This window comes from Peromyscus leucopus, chromosome 14 (assembly GCF_004664715.2).
Source record: "Peromyscus leucopus breed LL Stock chromosome 14, UCI_PerLeu_2.1, whole genome shotgun sequence".
Lineage (NCBI taxonomy): Eukaryota > Metazoa > Chordata > Mammalia > Rodentia > Cricetidae > Peromyscus > Peromyscus leucopus.
This window is the reverse complement of record NC_051075.1, coordinates 52,338,436-52,361,886: the sequence shown is the minus strand read 5'-3', so window position 1 is coordinate 52,361,886 and position 23,451 is coordinate 52,338,436. Positions and strand designations below refer to the sequence as shown.

Genomic DNA, 23,451 nt, shown 5'->3' with positions numbered 1-23,451 from the left:
TGCGGGTTAAGGGTTGAGACGCGTACGAACTACATTAACAAGACTAATTTTCATTTCCCACGAGACTCAGGGCCAGGAAACCAGGTCCTCGCTTCTCCTGCCGCCAGGGCAACGGTCCTAAACTGAGAAGGAGACAGCATGTTTCTCTCCCGGCTCCATCCAGGGATGAACCCCGGTCCTCCTGTGAGTCACCAGTCACAGCTACGCCTTGAGAGACTCGCTCTCTACCTCTCCTGAGATGAGAACAGAACCAACACTCCAGTGGGCCGGTCCGGAAAGAAAGCTCCCTTTCCCCTCAGCAGCCCTTTTTGAGCCCTCAGCATCACCGATGGGCCAGGACAAACTGTCCTTCTTCCGGGAAAGTGTCTGGTTGGTGGCCTCCTTCACACACCTAGTACACAGCCAGGCAGACCCGGTACTTGGCACCTCCGGAGACGCCGTGAGAACCCTGCTAGCTGAAAACCCGACACACCCCAAAGGAAGGGAAAAGTGGGAGGTAAAGGAAAAGGGCCCAAGAAACAAGTGTAAGCATGAAAACAGTGGAAGTTCCCAGAGAAACGAATAAAGAGACTGCAGGGCAACAATCTCCAAGCCGGCTCTTACCGTCCGTGGGAGACGCCATCTTCCAGCCCATGTCACGTGACGTGGCCAACCGTCGGCGGGAAAGCGAGGCCCCACAAGCCACGCCCCTACAGAGATAACCTATCCTCAACGCGCGGCCCGGGCCTGTCACCCCACCCCATAGGGTGATATTTGCCTAGTCCCACCCCAGACAGCAGCCCCGCCCGTGGCGTGGTAGTTAAGGAGGAACGTCGGCAAAATTCTCCCAGGGCCTTATTTACTTTCCTTAGTGAGGGGGCGGGACCTCGGGGCGTGCCTACCTGTAGCCAATCGGAGTCCCCGGTTAGGGGGCGTCTTCCCTATCTCCGCTGGGTGCTTAATATGCAGCACCAAGTCGGGGGTGGGGAGGCGTCGCCCCATCTCCGCCAATAAAAAATCGACTGAAGTGAGAGGGGGCGAGAACGCTTCCGCCTCTGACCAATCACCTGTCCCCTGGGCTGGTAGTGATGGGTGGGAGTCAAGAGTTCTGACACATGATTGGTTAGGAGAAGTGGGCCTCTCCTCCAATGGAAAGGCCTGGCCGTGTGGAGGGCGTGGCCTAGCGGTGTGACTTCTGGGGAGGCACTGGCTTTCGAGGCTCGGGGCAGCTGGGCAGAGGAGCTGGTGAACCATGGCGGCGGCGGTGGCGGCAGCGGCAGCAGTGAGGACCCGGATCCTGCAGGCGAGTGAGGGTGGCGACGAGGGACCATGATGTTAGGAATGGGTCCTTACCGCCCCGACTCTAAACCATGCTCCTGCGGGACAGACTTATTGGCCCATCCCCTTTTGCCGACCGTTCTTTCCACTAGACCCCTGCGTACCGGTTGTCACTCTGTACCGTCTCTGGCCCTGGATCTAGCCCCGAACCGTCACGCCTGGCTCTCCCTCCTTTTACTCCTGAGCTTTTCCTTTTCTGGCTCTGACCCATTCACCTCCAGTTCAGCTCAGTCCCTGCTGTCACTCACTGGCCTGCTTCTCTTTCTGGTTCTTCCTATGGTCTCATACTTCTGCACCAGCGACCTCTGTTCCCCAGGAACTCCCCCCTTTTGGTCACCTTTCTTAGAGTACATTCCTTTGCCAGGAACGTTCCTTTCCCCACCCAACCTCTGATCATAATCTGAGGTGGGGATGGGGGATGGGAGCTCGCTAGGGACGTGCAACCAGGGTCAACGAAGGAACTTTGAATCGCCTAGAAATGTACCCTAGGTGTTCACATCAAAGGCATCTGTATTTGCTTGCTGTTTTCACAAACTATTATGATTCCTAGTGTTTTTTCACAAGCTCTAAGCCAAGTTAAACTTTCTCAGCAAAGTTAAACGGAGTTAACTTTTGGAGGTAAGTAAGGGCACGTTGTTATGCTAATACTGCTTCATTCAATGGACTAAACATTTCCCAAGCATGTGGTGGAAAATGAGAGCCTAGGAAGACAATTCCCAAAGTGAGCTACTCAGGTGCCAACACCCCCACCACACACACACACACACTCTGCAAGACTGGGATTGGAGCCCTGCAGAAGCCAGCCCTAAGGCACTTATAGAGCTACAGAAACTTCAAGCCTGTAATCTCCAGCTTTCTTCATAACCTCTTGTGTGTTTGCACTTTAGCAAGGCCTCAGACTATGAGGCAAGATTTGCTATGTTACTGGCAAGATTCATAATCCTGCATTAAGCAACATTGTCTCTCTCCTTACCCATTCAGCCTGGGAATGTCTTCTATAAAGTTGCACTTACATAAGTTTTATTTCTATTCATCGGATTCTATGAGTTCTACTGCAGAAAAGTGTGCATTTTTTTAGATTGTTGGAGTCACCGAAGGTTCAGGTTTGAATATGCTGTTTAATGGGTCAGTATGGAGAATGAGTTGGAGCCTTAGGGGCTTGGCATGACTTCACTTCCCTAGTTCTGTTCTGACTTCTCTTCCTAGTAACAGGACAGCATTTCCACTCTACATTTCCCATCACCAACCTCTTAAAGTCCTTTATAGAAATTGCCCCCTCCCCCATTCACTGTTAACCCCTATCACCACCATGAGCACTGAGAACTGTAAGATATTTTGTCCTTTGCACAAAGGAGCAGAATCTCTCTTCCCATGCATGTTATTTTTGAAACAAATATTCTTTTTTTTTTCTTTTTAAAAACCAAATTGAAGAAACCTCTGAACTGACTTGAAAAAGACCAGAAATAATTCTTAGACAATTAGGAGTTACTGTAACATGACATGTTGATAAAGGCTAGACTAAGTGGGCATGGAGGCACAAGTATGTAGGCCCCGCTCTTGGAGAAACTGAGGCAGGAAAATCTCTTGAGACCACTTCAAAACTAGCCTGGGGAGGGAACCAGCCAGAGAGCAGGAGGGTAAGTGAAGAAGAAATTGAAAAGCAACAGAGTATTAGGGCATGCCCGAAAATGCTTTCATGAAAACAATTACTAAAAAAAATCAAGAAACAGTAATTTCCAAATGAAAAATAAAATTGGAAGCTGGAGAGATAACTCCAAGATTTATAAGTAAGAGTGCTTATTGCTATTCAGAGGACCTGAGTTCAATTCCCAGCACCCATACTGGGTAGCTCACAACTGTCTCTAACTCCACTTTTAGGGGATCTGATAGTTTCTGGTCTCCTAGGGTATGTGTACACACATTCCGTTCATGCACTTATACACACACAAAAAATTTTTTTTTAAATAAACTTTAACAGAAACAGCAGCAAAAACACCTGGGTAACATACTAAGCCCCTATCACAAAAGGAAAAAGAAAAAGAAACAATAGAAAAATAAACAGAAAGGAGAAAATTGTCTAAATTCTGACAGCCATGACTATTAGAGGATTATCAGAAGAAACTATGAAGGATCAAATTCATGTTTCCAGAGTTTTTTAATTTATTTTTTTAGGCTAGCAAACAAAGTAATGGGTGAATTTTCAGTGATTTTAAGTATTCAGCCTATCTTTTATGTTTGGGGATTAGTAGAATTTAGCCTAGACTCAGTTTTGCGAGATATTTTCTTTCCCATTCAGAAATAAGAAAACCAGTTTTAATGGAACCCAGTGACCTGCCTTGATAATCTGTAAAATTAGCCCTAACTCCACTACTCTCTAGTTTTGTTTTGTTTTTTTTTTTTGTTTTTTTTTTTTTTTGTGGGGTTGTTCTGTTTTGTTGTTGTTGTTGTTTTTGTTTTTTTGTTTTTTGAGACAGAGTTTCTCTGTGTAGTTTTGGTGCCTGTTCTGGATCTTGCTCTATAGACCAGGTTGGGCTCAAACTCACAAAGATCCGCCTGCCTCTGCTTCCCAAGCGCTAGAATTAAAGGCATGCGCCACCACCGCCTGGCCTACTCTCTAGTTTTAAGAATATCTGTGAAGATTTGAGTTGAAAAATGCAGTGAAGTAAATTAGCTGACACTTCAGGTCATTGGCCCGAGATTACCTAGTTAGTAATTGATGGAGCTGAGAATTAGGACTTAGATCTTGGCATGCCTTTCTTCCTTTGCACTGTCCTAGACTTTTAACATATTCACAACTGAAATGCAAGGAAAGTGCTAGACAATTAAGGGTGCCCAGAGTACCGAAAGGACAGGGAACAAATGCCAAACTCAAACTGTCTAATTAAGCACAAGCTTCTAGAAGAGGTGATTCTGGGTTTGAATGTTGCAAGACTAGCAAGTCATTAGCCAAGGGGAGAAGACAAAGGAAACAGCAGGTAGGAAGTTAATATCTAGAGCAGTGGTTCTCAACCTGTGGGTCATGGTTCCTTGGTGTTGAATAATTCTTTCACAGAGGTTGCATATCAGATAGCCTGCATATCAGATATTTATATTATGATTCATAACAGTAGCAAAATGACAGTTAAGAAGCAGTAATGAAATAATTTTATGGTTGGAGGTCACCACAACATTAGGAACTGTATTAAAGGGTCGTAGCATTAGGAAGGTTGAGAACCACTGCTCTAGAGAGTGAAAGTTGGAGGCTAGTTTTTTTCAGAAATAATACTAATGAGTGTTTCTTAAGAAATGCAGGGCTGGAGAGATGGCTCAGTGGCTAAGAGCACTAGATGCTCTTCTAGAGGACCTGAGTTTAATTCCCAGCAACCACATGGTGGCTCACAACCATCTATAATGTGATGTGATGCCCTCTGGTGACATGTAGGCATACATGCAGACAGAGCACTCATACCTAAAAAAACAAAACAAAACAAAAAACCCATAAATAAACACACACACAAATAAATAAATTTTAAAAAAAGAAATGCAAAGCAGATATGAGGTCTAACCCTGCAAAAACTACATGGTGATATTTAATTATAGTGGGTACACTGTCTGCTTTATCTTCTTTACATGAGGAAGGCTGTGTGTAAGTTAAAACACAAGGTTTAACTGACCTAGAATGCTTAAATTAGCTGATCCATGCACTTTCTATCCTTAAGAACACATAAAATAATATTCGTAACAAATTATTGCTTGGTGAATATTCATCGTTTGATTCTGCAAAATATTAACAAATCCTCAGTCTATTAGGGGGATTAGGCTAGGGGCAGAGGACACAATGGTCTAGTGATCTCAAGAGAGAGACACTTAATCATTAAACAAGCTGCTATCCTGTAACGTAGAATGAAAAATGGGAGATGTTGGGTGCTTAACCCATACCTGAGGTTGAAACTACCTAGAAAAGATGAAGGCCATCTAGAAACCTGAGGGGGTTGAGAATGAGCCAGGCAAGTGGAATGAAAGAGTTTCAGATATGATGGATCATCATGTACATGTCCAGAAGGCTTGGACCAACCGTGAGGCGAAAAAGTATAATGTCCAACTCCAGATGGTTGGAGCAGAGAACAAGGAGGAAGTAGCAATCACACTATGAAACTAGAGAAGCAGGAGAACTACACAGTCTTCTAAACAGCGCCAGGGATGTTAATCTTGATTGCAAGGGCAGTAGAAAGCCATTGGAGGGGGTTTTTGTTTTGTTTTGTTTTTTGCTGTTTTGTTTTGCTAAGAATGGAGCCTAGGAACTTGTACATGCTAGTTACTTTACTTCTGAGCTACACTCCATAAGTGGGTAGTCTAACCTACTTCCTCTTAGAAAGACCCTCTCTCTGATTGTGGAATAGAAACTAGATTCTGAGTTTGGCATGGTGGTGCATGCCTTTAATCCTAGCACTCGGGAGACAGAGGCAGGAGAATCTCTGTGAGTTCCAGGCCAGCCTGGTCTACAGAGTGAGTTCCAGGACAGCCAGGGCTACACAAGGAAACCCTGTCTCAAAAACAAAATAACAGAAGAAACTGGGTTCAGAGCATGTAAGATTGGAAACTATGAGACTTATTGAAAAGTCACTATTGAAATCTAGAGAGGAGAAGGCGGTGTGGTCAAAGACTTTTATGAAGATAGATGGTCAGGACATATTTGGTTCACTGATAGAGAAAGGGAGGAGATAAGGTGATGTGGTCAGCCAGGTGACTGAGGACCCCATTGCTCAGGTGGGTGGGCGGTAGGAAGTAAAGCAGATTGACAGAGGAAAAAGAATTCAGCTTTCCAACATGATCCTAAGCAGAGGGATGAAAATAATTCCATGGGTATGACTTGAAGATGGAGATTCTGGCTGAGAACTGCAGACCTGGGCATCATTGGAGTCTAATTAGGCTACTGGAGTTGCTGGAATCTCTCAAGGAGAGTGTACAGAACAAGAAGAAAGCAAGCCCAGGACTAAGCCTTGGGCAACTGAGTTAATGGCCAGGAACAGGAGAATGGGGGCCGGCGGATGGAAAGATGAGACACCAGAGCAGCACAGGAGACAAGAAATGAGAGTAATTAACCATGCCACTTTTGCTGTGAGGTCAAGTCTAAGGAAGACTTAGGAGGATATAACAAATCACTGATATTTAGTCATGAAGGTTGGACTAGATTAAAGAGTTGAAGGGGGTTAAGTAAAGATAACTTACTAAAGGAAGAAACCCATTTGGTAATATCCAAGATCTCCTGGTGAAGATGGAAAAAGCCAACGGTCACTGGGATTTTGCTTCGCTCTCCTCAGCTCCCTGGTCCTTGTGATCACCATCAAAAGGGAGACACACATAGTATAGTGCAGAAGTGAAGCGCTCTGTTGGTGACCGTGGACAATGACCAAGGGGACCATTGTCATAAAGCACCTTCTCAAGAGCTGAGAGTGAACAGTGGACAAAGAAACCATCAGCCCAGCTTTCTTCACTTGAATATTTCTTAAGTCAACTTTTCTAACATATGTTAACTATTTTTTAGAAATACAATGTGAGATTTAGCATTATTATAATTGAGCCTCCCTCCTTAATTCCCTGATTTTTTTAACCCTACCAAATATCAATGTATTTCCCTGCCATGAGATACCTGTGCCATTTTAAAAATAGCTTTTATTAAAGCGAAATTGACACAAAATAATCTGTACGTATTTAAAATATACCATCTGGTAAGCCTTAATGCCTGGGAAGTATCAGAGAATAATAAAAGTATTCATTACCACAGAATGTTCCTTTCAGCGCTCCTCACTGCTGCCCCTTTCACCCCTGGGTACCTGCAGATCTGATGATGCTATAGATGAGCTTATATCACCTAGTTTTATATAAATAAAAAAAATCACCTGCTGTTTCATCTCATTCGTTTTCCCCTGGAACAGAGTCTCATAGCCCAGACTACTGGATGTATGATCCATCAGCTTCCTGAAGTGCATCTCCATACTCAACTATTGCATTTTTTTAATTTTACTATTAGCATATATTCTATAAAAAATGGCCTCCATTGTCATATTTTCATATGTATGTTCTCTGATCACATTATCTAATAGTGGACATTTGTGTCATTACCAAGTTTGAGGCTAATGAAAGATGTTATGAGCATTTGTATTCAAGTATGTGTGAATATATATTTACATTTTATTACTATTTAATCTGTATCCACATTGGCCATAGACAATATTATTTATGGTTCATTACATTAACACTGATTTAAACTGTCTTCAACACTTACTTTAAGCCGGGCGGTGGTGGGCGCACGCCTTTAATCCCAGCACTCGGGAGGCAAAGGCAGGTGGATCTCTGTGATTTCAAGGCTGGCCTGAACTACAGAGTGAGTTCCAAAGCTACACAGAGAAACCCTGTCTCAAGAAACCAAAAACCAAACCAAAACAAAACAAAACCCACTTACTTTAAATATCATATTAAGTACTTTTTTTAGATTTGTGGTGACTATATTTTGCAAAACACAATATAATGACTAAAAAGATTCTTTAAATCAGGACTTCCCAGGACATCAGGCAGTGGTGGTGCACACCTTTAGTCCCAGCACTCAGGAGACGGAGGCAGGTGGATCTCTGTGAGTTCGAGGCCAGCCTGGTCTACAAAGTGTACTCCAGGATGCCCAAGGCTACAAAGAGAAACCCTGTCTTGAAAAACTTTAAAAAAAAAAAATACTTCCCTGGAAATTCAGGACATGATCTTTATGATTTATTGTTTCCATAACTTTCTGTGTCTCCTAGTTTCTTGTCAGGATTTTCATTTGGTTAGTTGTTGGGGTTTTTGTGTTTGTTTTTTTTGTTTTTGAAGAAAGGGTATCTTTGTGTAGCCTTGGATGTTCTGGAACTAACTCTGTAGATCCAGCCGGACTCAAACTCGCAGAGATCCATCTGCCTCTGCCTCCCAAGTGCTAGGAATGAAGTCATGCACCATCATGGCCCGGAATTTATCAGATTTTGGTTTTGTTGAAATACGGTCTTATCGTGTAGTCATGGCTGGTCTGAAACTCACTCTGTAGACCAAGGATATCTCCAACTCACAGAGACCGCCTGTCTGCCTCCTGAGTGCTGGGATTAATGTGGCCCAGCACTGGCATTTATCAGATCCTTTTTAATCCCATAGGTTTCTTCTAAAGTAAACTCCACATGGTACCCAGCATCCTACTCATCATCATCAGTGGTGAGTATGTGACGTGCTAAAGATGAACTTCTAAGAAAGAATCGGTGTAATTTTCAGGCATTTCCTTTTTATACGATTGTGATCAAAATGTATGTAACTTTTAGTTTGTTTTGCATTTTTTATTGAAATGTTTGTGTGTTTATGGTGTTTTGCCTGCACACATGCCTGTGCACCATGTGAGCCTGGTGTTTGCAGAGACCAGGAGAGGCTGTTGCATACCCTGGAGCTGTTTTCAGATGACTGTGAGTGGGTACTGGGAAGGAACTTGGGTCCTCTTAACTGCTGAACCATCTTCCAGCCCCTTGTTTTGTGTGTTTAAAAACTGGTGTCACGCCAGGAGGTGGTGCAGCATACACACCTTTAATCCCAGCACTCTGGCAGCAGAGGCAGGTGAATCTCTGTGAGTTCAAGGCCAGCCTGGTCTACAAAGTGAGTTCCAGGACAGTCTACACAGAGAAACTACACAGAGAAACCCTGTCTTGAAAAACCAAAAAAGAAAAAAAACAAAACAAAACAGGTCTCACACCTTTAGAGAGGCAGCTAAATCTCTGAGTTTGAGGCTAGCCTGGTCTACAGAGTGAGTTCCAGGATGGCCAGGGCTACACAGAGAAACTCTTGTCTCTAAAACAATACAAAAAACAGGTCTCATTATGTAGCCCTGTGTAGTGGGTAGCCATTCCAGCTTGGATCTGGAAGTTCCAACCCCCATTGAGACTCTGGCAACTGTCACACCTACAAGGCGGGGCAAGGGAGGCGCCTGGAGACCCGAGATCTGGATGGGCCAGCGCTTCTCTCTGTTCCTGGACCCTGGACCCTGGAGGTTGACCACTAAGCGGAGCTCCAGAGAACACCGCTGGACTGTGATACACCTTCCCCAGACCCCCGCGGACCTACCTATTTTTTCATTTTTTAGTCACTCACTAAATAAATCTTCCTTTTAACTACGTGGAGTGGCCTTAATAATTTCACCATAGCCCTGGCTTGACCCGGACTCACTATGTAGATCAGGCTGGCCTTCAACTTTTGCCTCAACTCCTCCCAAATGCTGGGATTACAGATATGTGCCGCCATGCCCAGAAAAAATTTCTACTTTAGTCTGTCACTATATCTATTATGTTTTAAACAGTTTCAGTGTTGCAAGATATTCTTTATAATTACAATTTTTAATGGCTGCATAATATTCCATCTGACATATGTAACTTTATTTCCTTCATAGAACGTTTAGTGTTCCTCAGGTTTTTCAGTATTGTGAAATAAGCATTCTTCTGTAGTTTTTTAAAAATTCTTTTGGATTATTTGTCTTGAACTTTACTGTCATAACATACAAATATTTCCATTGCTACTGGAAGTTTAAGTTTTTGGTAGGGAAAGGGTTAGAGATGGCTCAGCAAGTAGATCCAATTATCCATCAACATTCCTTCCTCACAGAAAGAGAAGCAAAATAATTCATATAAAGGCTTTTTTTTATGTGTGTATTTCTTTCTCTAGCCAACTGTAAAACTCTTCATTGATGGGAAATTTGTTGAATCCAAAACCGACAAATGGATTGACATCCACAACCCAGTAAGCAAAACTTTTCTGGACTTCAACCTAGTAGCCTAGAATTTGGGGAGCAAGGGACAGGGTGGGGGCTCGGGGCTCTACCACAAAGCACCGTGCTGCCCCTGTGAGTAGGCCAATGTGGGGAAGGTGAGGCCCTGGCAAAATGGGATGGCTTCTTTTCAGGCCACCAATGAGGTCATCAGCCGGGTCCCTCAGTCCACCAAGGCTGAAATGGCGGCAGCTGTTGCTGCCTGCAAGCGTACTTTCCCTGCCTGGGCAGACACATCGGTCTTGAGCCGTCAGCAGGTCCTGCTCCGCTACCAACAGCTTATCAAAGAAAACCTGGTAAGAACCCTGGGTGGTAGCCCAGCCTGTTTCCTAGGGTATGTTGGTCACCTCTTCAAAGACTTGTTGAGCTGTCCTCTCCGACTCCACAATACAGGAGGACATTGAGCCTTGTGAGTTCTCTCTGTTTCGTCTGTCCTTGGTGGAAAATAGGGGCTGGGTGTAGAGCTCAGTGGCACAGCATGTGCTTAGTGAACATGAGCAAGACCCTGAATTCAGCCTGCATGGTGGTTCATACCTGTAATCCCAGCACTGGGGAGGTGGAGGCATGAAGATCCTGAGTTCAAGACCTGCCTCAACTACAGAGTGAGTTTGAGGCTAGCCTGGGCTACATGATACATTGTTGCCAAAAAAAATCATCACCACCACAACAAAATCATAATGTACATCCCCAACATCAAGAAAGTAAGTAAATAAAGGAACATCCTTGGATTAGTTTCTATTTGTGTGTTTTCTCTCTAGAAAGAAATTGCCAAGTTAATCACAATGGAACAAGGGAAGACTCTAGCTGATGCTGAAGGAGATGTATTCCGAGGCCTTCGTAAGCTGGGAGCCCCTCAGGGGACTTGGGGGAGAGGTCAAAAGAAGATGGGAGACATACCCCAGAATGGGGAGGTTGATTCTTTCTTTGTCGATTTTGCTATCCTGTGGTAACTTTTCCCTTCTTTCTCTCTCTCTGTTTTTTGCTTCGTTTCGATTTGGTTTTTATAGCAGGCTTGCTTTTGGGCCACCAACCAGCTCCAAAATCTTGATATAGAGACTAATTATTAGTTATGAAGGCTGGACCTAATCTTATGCTTGGCCCGCTAGCTCTTATAACTTAATTTAACCTGTTTCTCATCATCTCTGTTTTACCCCGGGGCTTTTGACCTTTCTTCCTGTGTGTCCTACCCCATGTCTGACTGGCTGGCAGCTGCCTGACTGGCTGGCCCCGATGTCTCACTCTCTTTCTCCCTCGTTCTCTCTCTCTTTATCCCAAGCCTAGATTCCTCTTCCTACTTACTCTGTCTGTCTTCCAGCCCTGCCTCTCCCTCCTCTGCCTACTTATTGGCCTTTTGGCTTTTTATTAGAATAATCAGATGCCTTAGGCAGGCAAAGCAACACATCTTTAGATTGTTAAACAAATGCAGCATGAACAAATGTAATACACCTTTACATAGATAAAGTAATATTTTTCAACATAAACAAAAGTACCACATCTTTACATAGTTAAAGTAATATTCCACAACAGTTTTTTCTTTTTTTGTCCTTTCAGGCAGAGGCTCACTGTGTATCTCTGGCTGCTAGCCTCAAACTCACAAAGATCCATCTGCCTCTGCCTCTGCCTCCTGAGTGCTGGGATTAAAGGTGTGCACCACCTCTCAGCCCAGCAATACCTTTTAAAACATTTTTAAAGACAATGCTTGTTTGGTACCTTTGAGACTAATTTGGTTTGGAGTGTTTGTTTGTTTGTTTGTTTGTTTGTTTGTAAGCTCAAATGATGTTTCAGAACAAATATGCATCTCACTGTCCTCTTACCCCCTCAGAGAATCTGTTTATCTAATCTTCCCACATGGAAGGACAAATCCCATCATTGGTCTGACCCGCCCCTTATTCTCAGGATTGACTAGAGCGTGACAAAAGCTAAGTAGTGTTCAGTCTTTGTCTTCTCTCTTCCAGAGGTGGTTGAGCATGCCTGTAGTGTGACATCCCTCATGCTGGGAGAGACCATGCCGTCTATCACCAAAGACATGGACCTTTATTCCTACCGTCTGCCTCTGGGTGTGTGTGCAGGCATTGCCCCGTTTAATTTTCCTGCCATGATCCCCCTTTGGATGTTTCCCATGGCTATGGTTTGTGGAAATACTTTCCTAATGAAACCATCAGAGCGAGTACCTGGAGCAACTATGCTTCTTGCTAAGTTGCTTCAGGATTCTGGTGCCCCCGATGGAACACTGAACATCATCCACGGACAACATGAAGGTAACTTTTTCCTGTGGGTACTTATCTGACTTCCGGTGTTCAGTATTGATTGGTAATGTTAATGTTCATTTATGGGCATGTGATTCCTGTGTGTCTGCCACATATGTATGGGAGCCCACAGAGGCCAGATCAGGGCATTGGATCTCCTGAAGTTGGAGTTATAGGTGTTTGTGAGGTGCCCAGTGTGGGTACTGAGAACTGAATTCATATCCTGTGCAAGAATGAGAAGCATTCTCTGTAGGCTAAACTGGCCTTGAAACTCTCCGAGATCTACCTGACTCTGCCTACCAAGTGCTGGGATTAAAGGCGTGCGCCACCACTGCCCAACTATGAGAAGCATTCTTAACTACTGAGCCATCTCTCAGGCTCTATGATTGGGAATTATAGTATGAGAAAATTAGCAAGGAAGGATTGTACTAATAGTAACCTCCATGTTTTAAGGTTATATGTCCTAACCATCTTGCCATCTGGACGGGCTAAAGTAACTAACTAGGAGTGTTTCTTATTCAATACTACACACAAGGATACCAGAAAAATGGATTAGGACCAGACAAAGATAAGATTAAAGAGAAACTTTATTTTCTTGTTTAATATCTTAACATCCCTTTAAGGGAGGTACTATTTTTCATCTTACAGATGAGAAAATGCACCGGGCGATGGTGGTGCACGCCTTTAATCCCAGCACTTGGGAGGCAGAGTCAGGCAGATCTCTGTGAGTTCGAGGATAGCCTAGTCTACAGAGATCCAGGACAGGCATCAAAACTACACAGAGAAACCCTGCCTCGAAAAAACAAAACAAAAGAACAACAACAAAAAAAAAAGAGAGAGAGAGAGAGAAAACAGAGGCAGAGTACAATTAAGTCATTTGCTCTAAGTAACACTACCGGAAACTAGGAAAATTAGTGTTGGACCCCAAAATCTGAGGGTCTCGAGTGGGCGCCCCAAGAACCCAGACTCCAGTCCAGTTGATGTAATAGCAAGAGGTTTTAATTAAAGCTTCTATATAGAAGGGCAAACTCTGCTCCTAAGAGCAAGAGCCGCATCTTACTGCAGCCCCATGAGGGCTTTTAAAGGAAAACCCCACAAAACCCACAAGATTACAATTCCCATACAATTTCATCTCGATTGATTTATGTCTAGAGGCTAATTTTCTAAGATCATGGTCTGGTTACAGAGTGATCACAGAAGGGGGTACAGTTACGTCAACAAGTACATTCTTCCCGAAACCTCAAGGGGGGATATCAGGGCGGGAATGGAGTTTACACAAAGGTTACAGTGGTCCTTCCTGGAACACCTGCAACTATCCCAGTCACAGTTCAGCACATCTCTTTTTTTTTTTTTTTTTTTTTTTTTTTTTTTTTTTTTTTTTTTTTTTTTTTCAGACAGGTTTCTTTGTGTAGCTTTACGCTTTCCTGGAACTCACTTGTAGCCAGGCTGGCCTCGAACTCACAGAGATCCGCCTGCCTCTGCCTCCCAAGTGCTGGGATTAAAGGCGTGCGCCACCACCGCCCGGCTCAGCACATCTCTTAACAGAAATCTTTTTACATTGTTATATGGTTGCAGGGGAGATTGAACAATGGCTGAGTCAACTTGCTCTTGGAACTAGATTTTTAGTTTCTCATTTCCTGGTGCTTAAAGTTTCTCTTTTCCTGAGGCTTGGGGGTGTAAGCCTGAAGGGTTAGGGTCTTTCATTAGGATATGTCTATCCAGGAAGGCTGGCTCCGGTTCCTTACTCTTAAATATTGTACCCCATCTATAATCTTACTTTTAAATATTGTACCCTATCTATAACCTCTGCGTGAGGGTCTTAAGTATTTGAGAATCTTAGATATAACGTATGCTTAAAGGGTAAAATAAAAAGGTCAAGTTTTGAAAGACTGTTATTTTATTTGAGGAAAATAGAAATTGTAGTCTTTATGGGCTGTTAAAATGGATCAGCATGTAAAGGTACTTGGCAAGTAAGCAAGATCCCTGAAACCCATACAAAAGTAGGAGAAGACCAATTCCACAAAGCTGTCCTCTGACGTCTGCATGCACAGAGACACACATCATCATTATTATCAAACACACATGTACTCTAATAATAATAAAGTTTAAAGAAATTATGACTTTCACAGATTAGAAATGTTTCCACTTAGAAGTGTTTCTAAAATACTAATGAAAATAAATAAGTTAAATAAAATTTATAATGTAAAGACAGGTATGGTGGCACATGACTATAAAACCAGGATTTGGGAGAGGGAAGCAAGTGGACCTCTATGAGTTTGAGACCTGCCTGGTCTAGTGAGCCCCAGGCCACCAGCCAGGGGTACATAGTGAGACCCTGTCTCGAAAACAAAACAAATTGTCGTTTAAGAGAAATAAGAGCACACCACAGTGGAATTTCCATGTAGAAATGTATGAATGTTAATTCACAGTATGGGGCAAGGGAAGGTTTACTGTTGATAAACCTATGGGCTGTTAATTCTTTACGGTAATTGCTTATTTTCTTTTTAAAGCTGTAAATTTCATTTGCGATCATCCAGACATCAAAGCAATCAGCTTTGTGGGCTCCAACCAGGCAGGAGAGTACATCTTTGAAAGAGGGTCAAGAAACGGCAAGAGGGTTCAGGCCAATATGGTAACTTCCCGTTCCTTTTGCTTCTCAGACTTGGCTGTGTGGCAGTGTAAGGCCTGGGGATGTCCTCAGTAGACGACCAGTGTTTGTCATTCGTCCTGAGTGTCTGCTGCCTTAGTCCCTGAACCTTGTGGAGTTTAATTCTGTTATGGTGATCATCTTTTACCAAATACAATTAATCTTGGTGACAAAGGGCACATTCTACCTCAAAAATGTTGCTTCAATTCTTTAGTCTTCAGCATTAACAGCCAATTTTCTCTTTCTAGACCTTATTTCTTGCTTCTTTTAAAAGTATATCTTAACTACCAATGGTATGGCTTAAAAATATGATAAAGGTATGGTTACCCCTGAGGATATTTATCTGTACAACCAGTTTGTCAAGGAAATGAAAGGGGCCAGTCCACAGAAGGCACTGGTTCACATGTCCTCATATAATACATAGTTTACTTTTGTATTCTACTATTTTTTTGTTTTGCTTTGGTTTGGTTTTTTGAGACAGGGTTTCTGTGGGTAGCCCTGGCTGTCCTGAAACTGACTTTGTAGACCAAGCTGGCCTTGAACTCAAGAGATCTGCCTGCCTCCACCTCCCAAGTGCTGGGATTAAAAGTGTGCACCAACACTGCCCAGTGTCTACTAGTCTCTTAACCTGTCAATTTGAAAGTAACAACCTCCACACCACTACCACCTTGTAAATGGTTTTGACCTAAATAGATACATACCAGTTTCTCAAGAAGATTAAAATAACATGGAGCCTGTTTAGTATTGCTTAGACTTCAGCAGTATTAAAAACAATCTCTGGCCTGTGCTACAGAGTGAGTTCAATACTAGCTTTGGCAACTTAGTGAGAATTTGTCTCAAAGTAAAATGATTAAAAAAAGAAAGATATACCTCAATGGCTGACACTTCCTTGGCATATATGAGGCCTACATTCAATTCTCAATACTACAAAATTTTGAAATTAAAAAAAATTGTTTAAAATAACAAAAGATAGTCTTTCCTTAGCTTCTCATTTTATTTATCAGATTCTTTGCGTAAGTTCTTGGCTTAACTTAATTTAGCTAAGAAGACCTGTGCGCTTTCTGCATTTCTTTAGGGAGCCAAAAACCATGGGGTAGTCATGCCGGATGCCAATAAGGAAAACACTCTCAACCAGCTGGTGGGGGCCGCATTTGGAGCTGCTGGCCAACGCTGCATGGCTCTTTCAACAGCCATCCTCGTAGGGGAAGCCAAGAAGTGGCTGCCAGAGTTGGTGGAGCGGGCCAAAACTCTGCAGGTCAATGCAGGTAATCAGGCCCCTGCCAAGTAACTTCAGACTTTGCTTCTCTGGCACTAACTTTTTAGATTTGGCCTTGGCCTTGTCCAAGGGAGCAGTTGTATATACTCCGGCCATTACCTCTCTTCAGTTCTCCTTGTCATTCAGAGTTATTTCAGCAGTGAAATTTTATGTTAATAACAACCTTTGACACATCTACTTGTTTTACAGGAGACCAGCCTGGAGCTGATCTCGGCCCTCTGATCACTCCCCAGGCCAAAGAGCGAGTCTGCAATCTGATTGATAGTGGGAAAAAAGAGGGAGCTTCCATCCTTCTGGACGGGCGAAAAATTAAAGTCAAAGGCTTTGAAAATGGTAACTTTGTTGGACCAACCATCATCTCCAATGTCAAGGTAAACAACTCTGGATTATTTCACAAGTACAACAGCTGAAAACACCTTCAAGGCTGTGGAATCTAATTTATAAGTGAAGATATTAAAGAGGCTAACTTCTTGCCAGGATTGCTCAGTTATTCTGTCTGAAAGCTAAGTAAGTCTGAATTCCTGACTTCTGACCAAAGTTCTTTCCACTATGTAGCACATGTCCTGGTTGGCTTTCTATTGCTATGATAAAACATGACTAAAGGCTACTTAAGGGCAAAAATGGTGTATCTGGTTCTTTTGTTCTGATCAGTCAGTCAGTCAGTCAGTGAGGGAATTCAGAGTAGGAAATCATGGCAAGAACATAGAGGCAGAAACTGAAGCGGAGACCATGGAGGAAGGCTGCTTACTGGCTTGATCCTCATGACTGGTTCACCCAGGACCACCTGCCCAGGGATGTCACCACCCACAGTGGGCTGGGCCCTCTATCACCAATAATTAACCAAGAAAACACCACACAGATATGACCACATGCCCATTTGCTGGAGGCAAATTCCTCAGTTAAGGTTCCCATCCCAGGTGACTGGGATGTGTCAAGATAACACAAAACCATCCAGTATAGCAGATTGTCCCTGGAAGGCAAGGTATCCTCAGCTTTGCAGAGATGCAATCTCTGTGAGAGCTATTCAGGTGTGTAGTATAAAATCAATCACAAGTACGTGGCTATGTTCCAGTAAAATTTATTTATGGACACACATTTGGATTTTATAATTTTTGTTTGTTTTGTTTTTCAAGACAGGGTTTCTGTATGTAACAGTCCTGGCTGTCCTGGAACTTGCTTTATTTATAGACTAGGCTGACCTCAAACTCACTGAGATCTGCCTGCCTCTGCTTCCCCAGTGCTGGGATTAAAGGCGTGTGCCACCACTGCCCAGCTGGATTTTATAATATTATATAATGAAATACTCTTCTGAATTTTTTCCTAACCATAAAAAAGGTAAAAACTATTCTCAGCTGTGGGCTGTATAAAAACAAGCAGCTGCCGCATTTGGCCGATAGGCAGTCGTTAAAACCTTTGTCTTACAGTCCCCTTTCCCACCTGCTCCTAACTACTGTACTGTCCCAATCAATATATTAACTACCCAGTATTTATAGTATATCTTGCCCTATGCCCAAAAGTTAATTTCATCTTTACCAAAATGAAACAAAAGAAAAAGAAATCAGCCGGGTGGTGGTGCACGCCTTTAATCCCAGCACTTGGGAGGCAGAGGCAGGTGGATCTCTGAGTTCGAGGCCAGCTTGAGCTACAAAGTGAGTTCCAGGAAAGGTGCAAATCTACACAGGGAAACCCTGTCTCAAAAACCCAAAAAAAAAAAGAAAAGAAAAAGAAATCATCAATCAATTTTTATTTATCAAAGTTTGAGAGTCTCTCAGCTCCCATTCATGACTAAATTAAGGCAGACTTTTTGTTGTGTGTCTTCATGAATCCCGAAAGATCACGGGTTGAAGTTTCTTGCCACAGAACTGAGAGGAAAATGTATTGGCAGCAGACACAGCTGGCTTGGTGCAATGGTGAAGAATGTTTTGAATATTTGACAAGAGCCCAGTATCAAAACTGGAGACTTATTTGGAGGCAAAGGAATGGATGAGAATGGATGTTTGTTACAAGGCATTCCGCAAGGAGTTCCTAGAAAAGTTCTGGTTTACTAACATATGTTTGATTCATAAAACGACTTTTCACTTAACTTTCATTAACAACTTATGAACCGAGTTGTACAGGTATTAAAAAGGAAGCTGGTGATGGGTCTTGAACTTGAAATAGAGTAATGAAAAGCAAAGAATGCAAGAATTCCAAAGTTACTTATATGGTGGGAGCTCCACAGGTTTCTACCTTTTGAACAGAAGTAAGCGATGATGAAAGATTCCTAGCAAGAAAGCTGCCGTGGAGACGACGGGGCGTGAGTCAGGGAGCCAAAAATGCATTAAATACTCACTTCAAAGGGCTGACTTCTTTCTGGACCCATCTCTCTTGACAGCCAAGTATGACCTGTTACAAAGAAGAGATTTTCGGTCCAGTTCTTGTGGTTCTGGAGACGGACACATTGGATGAAGCCATCAAGATTGTAAATGACAACCCATATGGAAATGGAACGGCCATCTTCACCACCAATGGAGCCACCGCACGGAAATATTCTCACATGGTGGACGTCGGACAGGTTGGTGAAAGGAATTTCTAAGACTCTTACAGCTAAGAGGAGGAGACAGTGAACAATGATCAGTCAAGTGCGACTTGTTTCAAGACTGCACCTTTAATTGCCCATAATTCCCCAGTCCTTCCTCAGGAGGAAAAGTACTTAGGGTGGAGCACAGGTGCAAGATGGCTACTTAAAATTGCTGCTTCCAAAAACCCAAATTAAGCAAAGTCTAACATCCAAAGAAAAAAAATAAAACTGGGGGGGGGGGGGGGCTCTGTTGTCTTTGTCTTCTATCTACGTGGACACTGGTTGGAGCCTTCCGACAGTTGGTGATGTGCGTCTCTTCTCTCTAGGTGGGCGTCAATGTCCCCATTCCAGTGCCTCTGCCAATGTTTTCCTTCACCGGCTCTCGATCGTCCTTCAGGGGAGACACCAATTTCTATGGCAAACAGGTAACTTTGGAGGTGGAATTTTCTTTCCTTTGAGAAACATTCTTGAACACATTCAGAGCAAGATTACATAAAGGACTGGCTGGAATCTGTTATGGAGTCTTGTTTGCTCTGTTTCTCGGGCTCCTGAAAAATAGATTCAAAAGTTAACAAAATTTTGCCAACCCTGTCTCTTCTTGAGTAACTCAAGACAGTATGTTTAGAGGAAAGAGCGTAAGGAAATCCAAATATTTGTGTAGATCTTTCTTTTTCCTGTAACCCTGTCATCTGAATAACTTCTAAACATTTATCCTGTCTTGGTTTAAAGATTTTCAAGCTGTTTTGTTTTGTTTTGCTTTTTCATTTTTTTCCGAGACAGGGTTTCTCTGTGTAGCTTTGCGTCTTTCCTGGAGCTCACTCTGTAGACCAGGCTGGCCTCGAACTCACAGAGATCCGCCTGGCTCTGCCTCCCGAGTGCTGGGATTAAAGGCTTGTGCCACCACCACCCGGCTTGATAGAAATTGTTGAATACCAGTTACTTTGCCATGTTATTTCAGTTTCTGCTTACAACTCTGATAAAAGGTGAGTTTTTAATCACAGACAGGGCTCAAGGTTAAGCTATAGTAAAGTCTAAAAGCAGGATCTGAGCAAAGTCTATTGACTTTGCTGCATGGTCAGCTCTGAAATAGAGTGGCGTGAAAATTTAACAAGATTACACTATTCAGATTTTCTACTTTGAGTCCCCTATGCTTAAAATTCTAACTTCAGTATATTAATGATGTCTTAAGTTTTGACTGTTTAGTATCTAGCAAGTATTATGCTAAGTGTCTTTATTATTTAATTCTTTGTGCCAGAGGTGGGGAGCGGGTATCCATGCGGAGGTCAGAGGACAACCTTGGATATTGATCTTTGCATCTTGACTCCTTGTGTTTGCCAGACTAGCTGGCCCTTGAACTTGCAGACCTTCTCCTCTTTCTGCCTCCCATCTCACCATACAGGATTATTGAAGCTTGCTACTACACCTGACTTTTACCTAGGCTCTAGGAATCTGAACTCAGGTCCTAATGTGGCAACTGCTTTACCCACAAAGACATCTCCTCAGACTTACTTATTTTTTGGAGACATGGTCTTATATATCCTAAGATAGTTTCCAACTCAACTGTTGTAGCTAAGGATGACCTTGAACTTTTGATCCTCCTGCTTCTACCTCTTGTATCTTGGGATTATAGGCATATACTACTACCATGCCTGGTCTATTCCATGTTGGAGATTGAATCCAGGGCTTCATGCATGTTAGACAAGAATTCTACCAATTGAGCTATATTCCAGCCCTATAAATGTGGTTTTTATTTTGGAGGGGGTTATTTTAATTTTTTATTTATAGGTATTTTGCCTACATATATGTCTGTGTACTATATACGTGATTGATTCCCTCAGAGTCCAGAAAAGGGTGTTGGATCCCCTGGAACTGGATTTATAGGTGATTGTGAGCTGCCAAGTCGATACTGAGAATCAAACCTGGGTCCTCTGCAAGAGCAGAGGTACTCTTAATAGCTGAGCCATCTCTCTACACTCCCATAAATCTTTTATCTCATAAACATTGGATTTTGTTGCACCAATTACTCAAATAGGAACATGAGTAGTGTTCATAGCACCACCTTCAAAAATTAATTTTAAGAGTTGATATACTCCTAGAAGTACAAGCTGACGTTTTTTCTCTGTCCTTTTTAGGGCATCCAGTTCTACACCCAGCTAAAGACTATCACATCTCAGTGGAAAGAGGAGGATTCGACGCTTTCCTCACCTGCCGTAGTCATGCCTACCATGGGACGCTAGAAGCAAGCTCTCCCACACTCAGTCCAACCCGAGCAATCTCCCAGCATTCTTGGCTACCTTCACTTGCCATCTTTGCTCAGATCAGACCCATGAGATTGGAATATGTTACGACTCTCAGAACTGTCAGTCCCTTCCTAGTAATAGGGAGACTACAGGAAACACCATGCTGGGTCTGAACCTGCTCTGCATCCTTCTGTTCTGACTACAGGGAAACACTATGCTGGGTCTGGACTTGTTCTGTATCCTTCTATTCTGCAGGTCATTTTGAAGTGTTTACCTGGAGTCAGAGCTTAGACCTGTCTTCTAACAGTTCTCCTGATGTCTTGGAGGGGAATAGGCGACAGATCTCCTAATTATTGGAAGGACTCTTGGGTAGGGAAGGAGGGTAGAAACAGTTCACCCTCTGGTTGAGCCTCAAACACAGCCCTCCATGATTCCCACACTACATAAGATTTAACCTATTTCACCCCCCCACCCCCCTACCCCCCAAGACAGGGTTTCTCTGTGTAGCTTTGCGCCTTTCCTGGAACTCACTTGGTAGCCCAGGCTGGCCTCGAACTCACAGAGATCCGCCTGGCTCTGCCTCCCAAGTGCTGGGATTAAAGGCATGTGCCACCACTGCCCGGCTTAACCTATTTTTCTTATCCAAACATTTTAAGCACTGCTTCTTTTCTGCTCAGTGGCCCTTTCTTCTCATTTTGATTCATGACCACTACTTAATTCTATCATTGTCCATGGTCTTTTCTACAATACTTCTCAAAGATACCTCAGGATATAAGTGATGCGCTAGCTTTTTGTTATATGTGCCATGTTTCATGGTTTGCTTCAGCGATCATTAATCATTGCTCCAGCCATTAATTCAGATGCAAACAAATCCTTAGAAAAATTATTTCACAAGTTATTTGTGACCCAGAAATCAAAGAATGTGCCAATCATGAAAATGGGTAAGACTCTTGGCCTTAACCAAACCTATTATTATTTGCCAAATTTTATGTTATTCTTTCTTTTCTTCTTCTTCCTCTTCCCCTTCCCCTTCCCCTTCTTCCCCTTCTTCCCCTTCTTCTTCTTCTTCTTCTTCTTCTTCTTCTTCTTCTTCTTCTTCTTCTTCTTCTTCTTCCTCTTCTTTTTTTGTTTTTGTTTATTCAAGACAGGGTTTCTCTGTGTACCTTTGGAGCCTGTCCTGGATCTCACTCTGTAGATCAGGCTGGCCTCAAACTCACAGAGATCTGCCTGCCTCTGCCTCCCAAGTGCTGGGATTAAAGGCGTGCATCATCACCACCTGGCCTAGTTGAAACTTTTTAATGAAAGTTCTTTTCATATAGAATAATTGATTGGACTACAAGAAACTTAAAAGTTTCCATTCAACTGCCTTTAAACTGGCCTCTCTGATAATCTAAGCCTTAAGTCAGAAGAGACTGATGGGCTGAACAGAAGAGTCTGTCTGTCTGAAGCCCAGCTCTCTGAGCTGGAGGCGGCTGGCTCTGCTAGCCTCGTCCTCGCGGCTTACTCAGCTGAGGTACTGGTCACTTATTTCACTCTGTTCTGGACAGTCACATGGACAGTGCTGCTCTAGTCTACCGGGTTATTTGATGAGTTAAAATAAAGGTGGTGAAAAACCGTGAAAATTTCCACTCTGTTGGCACAAGAGTATTCGAGTATCCATCCACCTCTGGTGGAATTCAGAGCCTTCAATAACTTTAACAAAACACAACTCTGATTTTTTGTTTTCATCCTAAAACCAAGTTGAAATTTGTAGTTTGTGATTATAATGCCTTTGTTTTCTTATAAAACACAGTTCATGCCCAATTCAATCCAACAATTTTGGGCTGGGTTGAAAAGTGGTTATTATCTAAGTTCCAAGTTGAATTTAATCACAAAGACTCCTATTATTTTCCTTAGATATAAAGGAAGTTACTTTTAACAAATACCAACTAATCAGAATTGTGTTTCTCTAATTAGAATCAACTGACTTGACCGGCTTACTTGTACTCAAAAAGTTCCTTGTATCTTAGATGCAATCTACAGTTATATTCAGGTTAGTATCACTAAAATAGAGAACCAGCATTTTCCTCATTTGAGTTTTGTCAGATTATGTACTGATTGTGAATAACCAAATACAAATAAAAAGCCCTTAAAAAAATAGTTTTGAAAAAAAGTCTTTTCCTTCCTGTGTTCTCTAGGTTCCAGTGATCTGTGCTTCTGACATATGCTTACATCCAAGAATTGCAAGGACATTATGTCTGTGCTTCTATAAAAGACAGGAGGACTGAGGGGTGGTTCCATGGGGAGGCACAAAGGTTCAGTCACCAGCACTGAGAACAGTAATAACGCAATACACATTTTGACTAAGCTGCCTATTTCAGAAAGG

General features: G+C 42.8%; 3 protein-coding genes across 4 annotated transcripts in view; 1 reads left to right on the top strand and 2 right to left on the bottom strand.

Moving 5' to 3' along the window:
* Lin52 (lin-52 DREAM MuvB core complex component) overlaps nt 1–816 on the bottom strand; it is an 88,446-nt gene extending 87,630 nt beyond the window's left edge. Inside the window, exon 1 of one of the 2 annotated variants that reach the window (XM_028876771.2) lies at nt 604–816. In XM_028876771.2, the coding sequence (XP_028732604.1) occupies nt 604–634 (31 nt within the window). In that variant the 5' untranslated portion in view covers nt 635–816. The remainder of the gene's footprint in view (nt 1–603) is intronic. The other variant, XM_028876779.2, reaches the window with a different exon arrangement.
* A 356-nt stretch (nt 817–1,172) lies between these two features.
* On the top strand, nt 1,173–21,490 carry Aldh6a1 (aldehyde dehydrogenase 6 family member A1). The gene is made up of 12 exons (XM_028876794.2): nt 1,173–1,282; nt 8,470–8,526; nt 10,015–10,089; nt 10,252–10,413; nt 10,876–10,954; nt 12,073–12,375; nt 14,874–14,995; nt 16,086–16,275; nt 16,476–16,657; nt 18,661–18,840; nt 19,173–19,271; nt 20,979–21,490. Exons 1-12 carry the CDS (start codon nt 1,232–1,234, stop codon nt 21,081–21,083), a joined length of 1,605 nt encoding a protein of 534 aa, XP_028732627.1. The 5' UTR covers nt 1,173–1,231; the 3' UTR covers nt 21,084–21,490.
* Nucleotides 18,913–23,451, bottom strand: part of Bbof1 (basal body orientation factor 1) — a 34,200-nt gene continuing 29,661 nt past the window's right edge. The window contains exon 12 of the mRNA XM_028876791.2: nt 18,913–19,394. Within this exon, the coding sequence (XP_028732624.1) occupies nt 19,335–19,394 (60 nt within the window). The 3' untranslated portion in view covers nt 18,913–19,334. The remainder of the gene's footprint in view (nt 19,395–23,451) is intronic.